This window comes from Vanellus vanellus, assembly GCF_965231255.1.
Source record: "Vanellus vanellus genome assembly, chromosome: 7".
Lineage (NCBI taxonomy): Eukaryota > Metazoa > Chordata > Aves > Charadriiformes > Charadriidae > Vanellus > Vanellus vanellus.
Window position 1 is genome coordinate 41,602,550 of NC_138912.1, and position 9,165 is coordinate 41,611,714.

Sequence of the window (9,165 nt, forward strand, 5' to 3'; positions counted from 1 at the left end):
CCCCGCCCCCTCCCCTGTTGCCCGGTAACGGCGGGAGGGCGCAGCTGCCTCAGTAAGGGAGCACCACCACAGCCTCTCCGCAGCATTTATTGGCGTTAATTCCCTTTAAAAATAGATATAATCTATACATTCGTATTCCACAAAAGAGGCAGTCGTGACACGGGGCCGGGGGGGGGGGCCTGGAGGGGGGAGGCTCCCAGCCCTGAGGCAGCCACCAACCCTTCTCTCTCCTCCCTTCCTTTCCAGGAAAGGTTCTGGGGGGGGACATGGCCCCTCCCGGAAAACACACAGCCACCTGCAGGCATGTCTCCAACAAGCGGGTTACTTGTTTAGTGGAAAGCCCAACGCGGCACCAACCAAGGGTGTATCTGCTACTGCCCACCACCTTTGTAATCAACTCTGCTATGGTTTACAAAACGCAAGGTGATGGATCGATCAGTCCCCTCCAGCTCCTCATATCGAAGGCTGCCAAGGCACCTGGCAGCATGCAGGCACGTCGCAGGTCGCAGCACGTCAGCTCCTTGGGCTATTTCAGCCAGCTCCAATCAAAACTCTGAAAGAAGAAGCAAGGAAACAACTGAATGTACATTTCCAAGGTGGTGACAAAAGGACACTCAGCATCTACCTTTTTTCAAAGAATCAAGGACCTGGGGTGATGACAACATCTGATTGAGTATGAGCCAGCCAGTGTGCCGAGGTGGCCAATGGCATGCCCAGCAGAAAAGGAGCTGGGGCTGCTGGTCAACAGCCGTATGAATATGAGACAGCAGTGCACCCAGGTGGTCAAGAGCATCCTGGCTTGTATCAGGAATAGTGTGGCCAGCAGGACTAGGGGAGTGATCATCCCCCTGTACTCGGTGCTGGTGAGACCCCACCTCAGATATCGTGTTCAGTTTTGGGCCCCTCGCTTACAAGAAAGACATTGAGGTACTGGAGAGTGTCCAGAGAAGGGCAATGAAGCTGGTGAGGGGTCTGGAGAATAAATCTCATGAGCAGCAGCTGAGGGAACTGGGGTTGTTAGGAGGCTGAGGGGAGACCTTATCACTCTCTACAACTACCTGAAAGGAGGGTGTAGCGAGGCAGGGGGTGTGGTGTGTGGGGGGGTGTCAGGCAGTCAGTCTGTTCTGCCAGGGAACAAGCAATAGGACAAGAGGAAATGGCCTTGAGTTGCATCAGGAGAGGTTTACATTGGATATTAGGAAAAATTTCTTCACTAAAAGGGCTATCGAGCATTGGAACAGGCTGCCCAGGGAAGTGGTAGAATTGCCATTCCTGGAGGTATTTAAAAGATGGGTAGACGTGGTGCTTCGGGATGTGGTTTAGTGGTTGTTTTGGCAGCGTTTGGTTTATGATTGGACCTTTAGTCCCTTCGAACCTAGACAATTCTATGTTGATCTAACAGCTGAAAAGTAATCTCACAATTTCACCACTCCGTTTGCCCTGATACAAAATACCCCCTACTTATTTCAGTGCTCAGGCATGACACAGACTGCACTCGCTTTGGAAATTACAATTTTGTGCCTGCACAAAACCTACTGCCCATGTTCCTAGTGCACCATGGGAAGTACTGGTAGGGCAAGAACACGAATGAAAAAGGCAGGCAGGCTCCAAGTCAAATGCATGCAAGAATAGAGAAAAGGTTCTTATAGTTATTCATTCTTTTTTCCTCTGTTTTCCCCCCGCCAAGTGAAATGAAAAGGACAAATCCTATTTTCTGCTGCTTTCCTGTTGCTTAACTTCTGTCCCCTGATGCAAGGAAAAGGGGAAAGAAGCCAAACATAACAAAACAGGTGCTGATCTGCAGAGTGTGATTCCACAACGATGAATAATCTTTCTGGGCTAAAACATACCAGAGACAGATGCTGCAGCTTGGAATGAGATACAGGAGATGACAGAGACATGGATGATTAAGAGGTAAGAAGCCAGTCATATGGCTTCTCGCTCGTCTCCAGCCACAGCAAGGAGACAGACAAGAGAGAAGATTGTATTACACAACTGATACCAACCCTGTCAGAACTGAACAAAGACAAACAAAGCATTCATCAGCCAATGGGTGAAGACCAGAGTATGCATAATTAAGGCTGTTTTCCCCACTACCATAATTACCTTGCCTTAATCAGTAGCTAATTTCATTTCCCCATTCATATTGCTCAATCCCTTGCTATTATAGTGTCATCTGCAACTCCTACTAATAAGTTTTCATTTCACCATCCTGAATAACTGAGTAACTCTAGTAAACTCTCAGTTCACTGTCTACTGTTATTCATAAACATTAGAACATTAAAATGTGAATTAAAATGTCTGTAAGAGCTTCATTTCATCAACCATCTCCATTTCCCCAACCTTGTTCCTTGTTACTTCAGCATTTACAACTGGTAAACAGCTTCAACTTTTTTGTCCCATGAGAATGGAAATTATCCCTAAAGAGGCCTTTAAGAAGCTTTTTGAAAATCCAAGTTACAGCATATCAGTGGATCTCTGACTTTACAGGGCTGCAATAAATTTGCGAGACAATCCCATACTAACAGAAGCTGTATTGACTCTTGTCTATTATAAACAGGTCAATCTACATGCCCAATTGTCCTTTTCTAATTATATTTTTACAGGTTCTTCTACAATACAGCCCCTAAAATTAGCTGAGAGCCTCTTCTAAAAAACCAGTATTCTGTGGTGCATGTAATTCTTCTGGTAACTGGGCTCTTTTGAGCAGTAACTTCCTGGCCTCAATTAGGAGTTCAAGAAGAGTTTCAGATTGCATCAAAACATCTGGGTTATCATTATTTACTTTTGTCATTTCTTGCTATTTCAAATATCAATTTGTGCAAAGAACCTTCTTAGGGCTCTCTAAAGCCCCGCTTCTGCCCTAAGGAGAGCATCAGTTAACGATCAGGAAAGGGCTCTGGAAATGTAGAACCCTGCTCTCACCAGTGCAGGGACACAAACCAGGACTCTCCCATTTGAGAATGCAACCAACATTCAGATCAAGCTCTGCCAGCCAGGGGGTGCCACTGAACAGCCCACTCCACCACACGCACCGCTTGGCTGACACTAGCGCCAAGTGCTACCTGCCATAACAACTGGCATGTTAGCAGAGTCCAGGAGGGATGACAGACATCACATGCCAGCTACAGCGATTCAGATCATCACAAATGACCCCGTTTAAGGAGTTCTCCACACCCCCAGAGGACCCTGCTGTAGCTCTTAAAAATCAGGTCCTCAGCGATACATCAACAGACTTACCATCATGCTGTTGTTCTGCTCCTGTCTTGCCTCCTGCAAAATACTGCTAAAGAGTTCAAGGTAATTCAGATTCTCTTCTATCACATGGACAAAATTTTCCCTGCAAGGGAGGGAAGGCAGATGACAGATTTAAAACACAAAGTAACACCAACGTCAAAACGCTCTGCCCTGGGGAAAAAAAAAAAAACCAACAAAAAAACAAAACCAACAAAAACCAACACAAACAACCCAAAACACTGATTTATAGTTCTCTGCAGTTATAGGAGCTACCTTGTACGGCATAAAAACATGCCTTGAGGTGGCATCCTGTAGATCCCCACCCTGGAAGTGTGGATTCTCCTTCCCTACAGAGAAACTGCATAAACCACACTGAAACTCAGCCTTTACAGAACCTAGAAGTGAGCCGAATACAAGTGGCCTGCAATCACTGCCCGCTCCACAGAAGGTTTACATCTCTTGGCTCTTTGTACAGTGCCTCATACAGTGAAGTCCTGATTTGAAGAGGAGCTATGAGGCGATCCAAAGGCACCTTGCTCAGGAAAGCACCTATTAGAAGGCGATCACCCCACATTACTCAGAGGTGAAAATTGCCCCACAGCAGCAGACAGAAAAGAGGAAGCGGAAAAGGTTGCTCAGGGTTGCCAAAAATCAACTGACTTCCAGCAAAAGTTTGCTTACAAGATGTGTATCTTCAGAACCTAGCTATATCCCTGACCACCCAAAAGAAAGAGATGGCCAAATGGTTTGATGCCGGTGTTCACCACCCCTGCCCCAACTCCCACAAAACCAGCACTGCTACAGATTGAGGGCTGAGCAGTCTTTGAGGGGCACCTTCCCTTCTGTTATGCTGACTGGAAGTAAAATTACTAATGAAGTGAAGACAAAAAAACCAACACACACACCCCAAACCCAAACCCTCAGCTCCTGACAACTCTCTTACTCAGCTAGGACTGGCTGAGAGAGAGGGCCTTAATAACTTAATAGCACCGTGCTTTAGCTGAGAGTGGTTTGTGGAACTTGCTCAGGACCAAAAAGTGGAGGTTTCTGAATAAAAAGTTCAACCTAATTCCTGAATTTTTTACCATGTTAGTAACATCTGAGCTACTGAAACATTTTTTGGAAGGATAAAAAAAAAAAACAAACCACCAACCAGCAGCTACTGAACCAGATGGATTACTTAGTACTGACCCTGACTTCAGACCTCCATTTGAATTAAGACTTTTAAAAATAACTGAAGCTGTAAGAAGCACTAAATATGGCCTGATTTACCTGGGACTTGCACCAGAACCTAGGCATGAAAAGAAACTGCATTTTTGGCTCAAAATCTCATCGCTGCATTTTGCTGTGGTATGGCCAGAGGTAAGTTACTAAAACTCCAGTCAGGAGTTGAACAATGTTGCCTTCAGAGACAGTCTAGCCTTCCAAAACTCTCCCTGCCCAGCATATCCAAAACCCACCACGTGGGACATAGTGAAGACATGCCCCTCAGGCCCCCGCAGCACTGGAGACCCCAGTGGTAGACGACAGGATTTCAGAGTGTGTGCATGCCAAACAGTTACACTGACTTCTCTGCAGTGGCCTCCTTTCCTTTCCAAACAGGTCTTACCCATCTTCAGGGGTCGCCATAGATGACAGAGGGTGAGGTACGTTCCCTGAGGAGCTCTGTGGGAGCCACGTGGCTGCTGGAGTTGAGGCTGTTCCTTCCAGGCTGGAGCTTACCAGCGATCGAGAAGAGCTCTGAGTCTAGAAAAAAAAAAAAAAAAAAAAAAAAAAAAAAGGAAATTCACCTGCCGTGATGGACAAAGGAAGAATTTAGTCAGGCTTAATTCTTTTGTATGCAAGACTTGCGATTAAACATAAGCACTGACCATAACCCATACGCACAATCTAGGCCATGCCTGCGGCTGGCAAGTCAGCTGATACAGCCCTCCACAGTTTTGCAAATACCTGGTACCAAATGCCTCTGCATGCAAGTCACCTGTGTTGTATGTGGCATGTCTTCTACGCGGAACAATTAGGAGGCAGCGTTGCGTCCTAAACTAAGTCACACACAGCAGCAACTCTCCCGACAGGGGGAAAGACATAGGTGTTTCCTATGCTGACTTATGCACGTGGAAATCAGGAGATTGCTTCAGCTGTGTAGTCACTGTAACTGGTGCAGAAAATGCAGTGTAGTCTTAGAACACAAGCTAAGCAGGCAAGGACCTACTTCACTTTTGCAGCACTAATATCATGATAGGTTTAACACATCAGGCTGAAGTTCACCTATCCCAGGGCACGCAGCACGGGCAAACAGAAGCAGTTGGAAGCCACCGTGCTGCTAGAAAGCTGCAACCTAGTTACCATTACTGAAACCTGGTTGGATGAATTCCATGACCGGAGCGCAGCTATTGATGGCTACAGACTGTTCAGAAAGGACAGGCGAGGAAGGAGGGGCGGAGGCGTTGCCCTCTACGTCAAGAAAAACAGAGTGTGCAGAGCGGTCTCTGAAGGCACATGGAGGACAGGGAGGTGATTCGAGACAGCCGGCATGATGGCTTCAGCAAGGGCAAGTCCTGTCTGACCAACCTAGTGGCCTTCTATGATGGAGTGACTGCATCAGTGGACAAGGGGTGAGCTACAGATGTCAACGATGTGGACTTCTGTAAGGCCTCTGACAAGGTCCCCTGCAATACCCTTCTCTCTAAATCGGAGAGATACAGATTTGACAGGTGTACTGCTTGGTGGATGAGGAACTGGTTGGATGGTCACATCCAGAGGGTAGTGGTCAATGGCTCAATGTCCAGGTGGAAATTGGTGACAAGTGGTGTCCCTCAGGGGTCTGTACTGGGACCAGTACTGTTCAGTATCTTCGTCAACAACATGGACAGCGGGATCGAGTCCACCCTCAGCAAGTTTGCAGATGACACCAAGCTGAGTGGCGTGGCTGACATGCCTCAGGGACGGGATGCCATCCAGAGGGATCTGGACAGGCTTCAGAAGTGGGCCTGTGTGAACCTCATGAGGTTCGACAAGGCCAAGTGCAGGGCCCTGCAGCTGAGTTGGGGCAAACCTTGGTATCAACACAGGCTGGGGGATGAAGGGACTGAGAGCAGCCCTGCAGAGGAGGACTTGGGGGTACGGGAGGATGAAAAGCTGGACATGAGCTAGCAACGTGCAATCGCAGCCCAGAAAGCCAACCTTCAAAAGCAGCATGACCAGCAGGTCAAGGGAGGTGATTCTGCCCCTCTACTCCACTCTGCTGAGACCCCACCTGCAGTACTGCATCTGGCTCTGGAGACCCCGACATAGGAAAGACACGGACCTGTTGGAGCAGGTCCAGAGGAGTGCCACAAAAATGCTCAGAGAGCTGGAGCCCGTCTGCTGTGAGGACAGGCTAAGAGTTGGGGTTGTTCAGTACCTAAAGGGGGCCTACACAAAAGATAGGGACAAACTTATTAGCAGAACCTGTTGCGATAGGATGAGGGGTAATGGCTTTAAACTAAAAGAAGGAAGATTTAGACTAGACATTAGGAAGAAAATTTTTTTATAAGGGTGGTGAAAGACTGGAACAGGTTGCCCAGAAAGGTGGTAGATAGAAACATTCAAGGTCAGGTTGGATGGGGCTCTGAGCAACCTGATGTAGTTGAAGATGTCTCTGCTCATGGCAGGGGAGTTTGGACTAGATGACCTTTAAAGGTCCCTTCCAACACAAACCATTCTATGATTTGTGTCAAATTTTAGCATCTCAAAAAAAAAAAAAAAAAAAAAATCAACTATTGCATGGAAGTTTTCCCTTTTTGGTCTCTTTAGATTTTCATTTGATGTCCCCTGGCTCCTCTGCTGGAAGGAAGAGCAAATGAATAGACCAAAACCTACTTACACATGCAATTTTCAACAAATGCCATATCTCCCTTTGTCTTTTGCCCTGCATCTGCATCACTGAGTTGTCAGCCTCCTTGATGTTATTCAGAGCCACTTCAATCTTTGGAAGCAAGTCAATGATCTTCTGCTTACAGCCCAAGAGCTTGCTGCAATAAAAAACAAACACAAAGTTACTTTCCAGTTGGTGTGGCAATATGTTCTGGCAAAACCAAAACCCTCATCTTGGGAATCAATAAAAATTCTGTGAGAATACCCCTTTCTCTTAGCACAGCACCCGACAGCTGCAAGACTAGAGGATCCCCTGGATTTTTCCCAGACTCAAAACAACAGGTAGATGACACTACTGTTAATACCCAAAATATAAGCTGCTCTTATTTGAAATGCAAAAATTGATCCTGATGAAAAGGGACAGACAGCACAGCAACACAACCATGGTATTTTATTCATCTTCTCTGGTCTGTGTTAGTCTCCGTGCACTGACCATACCATAGCTAACAACTTTCTTTATGGGATCTACTAAGCATAAGCCACACATGAAAATAACACTAAATCATGCTTTGCTGATTACTGAGACCATAATGACATACTTGAATTAATGAATTAATGAACAAATCACCATGATATCTGCTCAGCTGTTATGCTATTTCTTTTTTTCCACCAGATTTTAATCCCAACCTCAACATTGGCAGAATTTGTTTCATTTTGAAGTGAACTCTTGGATGCTACCAGTACAAGCCATTGCATTCTCCTCCCCTTCCCTATTAGCTGTATGTATTTAAAAAAGTGGAAAATCAACAGAGACAGAAAGGAGCGCAATTAGTATCGCTATTAGAAACATATACCTGTGGATGAGCTTTTGGGCTCTGATCTCCATGGTTTTTGCTCTCCTGTCTGGCTACAAAGCTACAAATGTTAGTTACATTTGTTTGGTTTTGTTTTGTTTTTTTCCTGCATAAAGTACCTCAGATGGCCGAAGAGCTCCTTGAGAACTCGGTCTTGGCTCTGTACTGTCTGCACAATAATCTTCACCATGTCCGTGCTGTCACTGTAGGCATGATCTGGAAGGGCCATCAATTACCACATTAGTAAAACGTGGCTCCTTCAGCAAGGAGCCACTCGGGACACAAATGCCCAAAGTCAAGAAGAGAGTTGACTTAATGAGTGCAGCCAAACAAATTGAAACACAATGAAACATGTTAAAATCTCTCATAATCTCTCATTAGGCACAGCTTCTCCTCGATGTCTCTTCTCTCCACAGTTAATGTATACAATTCCAGCCACTCTTGCTGTCTAGATACTGCCTTCAACAAGGACTGAAGGAACTTGTCAAATGCAGAAGTAACTAAATCTTTCTGCTCACTAGTTACTATGTTCAGAACATAATAACCCCCAAACATGGGGCTCCATCCAGTATAATTAAGAGAGAGACGAGGAGAGGGAGAAAAGAGACTGCCCTTGGGTTGGAAGAATGACAGAGGAACAGCAGTTCCTCCCATGTCTGGAGGGAGTAAAGCAATAGTACTGGGGGCAAGAAGAAATGTAAAGAATGCCAGAAGGCAGACACGTGCTCAGGGCAGACGCTCCAAGACTGAAAACCAAAAGACAAACCCATGGCTGAGGAACAGGACTACAGAATCTGGGAGAGCTCTAGGCTCAGCAAAAAGAAGAAATCATCTTAAGGTATGCCCTAGAGTCTCGTTAACTTTAATATAATCATTTGCCTTTTCCTAAATTGTATTTTCTGGGTTTGAGTTCAGAAAAACTGGTCATGGGGTACGAGTGTGAAACAGTCTTTCAACCATCCCCTTCCATACCTGGAGGTCTTGTTTTTAACTGCTTGTACAGGTCTATGGCTCTCTGTTCCCTTTAAAAAGAAGAAAATTATTCATACATGTATCAACAAGCAGGTGACTCAAGAAAAAAAGCATTGCAATTAAGTTATGACTTGCTGAACATTGGAGTTGCCACCTTCCTTTATAGCTAGTACACAAGTATGACATTTAGAACACAGGGAAGAGTTGGTTTCCATCACAGAAAGACCATCCCTAAAAGCTCTCTCTC

General features: G+C 45.7%; 1 protein-coding gene across 1 annotated transcript; it reads right to left on the minus strand.

Moving 5' to 3' along the window:
* Window positions 1–77: 77 nt before the first annotated feature.
* Window positions 78–8,962, minus strand: LOC309674566 (inhibitor of nuclear factor kappa-B kinase subunit alpha-like). The gene is made up of 6 exons (XM_082486643.1): window positions 8,919–8,962; window positions 8,066–8,162; window positions 7,103–7,250; window positions 4,847–4,983; window positions 3,241–3,340; window positions 78–553 (listed from the first exon to the last, which is right to left on the minus strand). The coding sequence occupies exons 2-6, from the start codon at window positions 8,134–8,136 to the stop codon at window positions 527–529; spliced, it is 483 nt and encodes a 160-aa protein (XP_082342769.1). The 5' UTR covers window positions 8,137–8,162; window positions 8,919–8,962; the 3' UTR covers window positions 78–526.
* Between the last annotated feature and the right edge of the window lie 203 nt (window positions 8,963–9,165).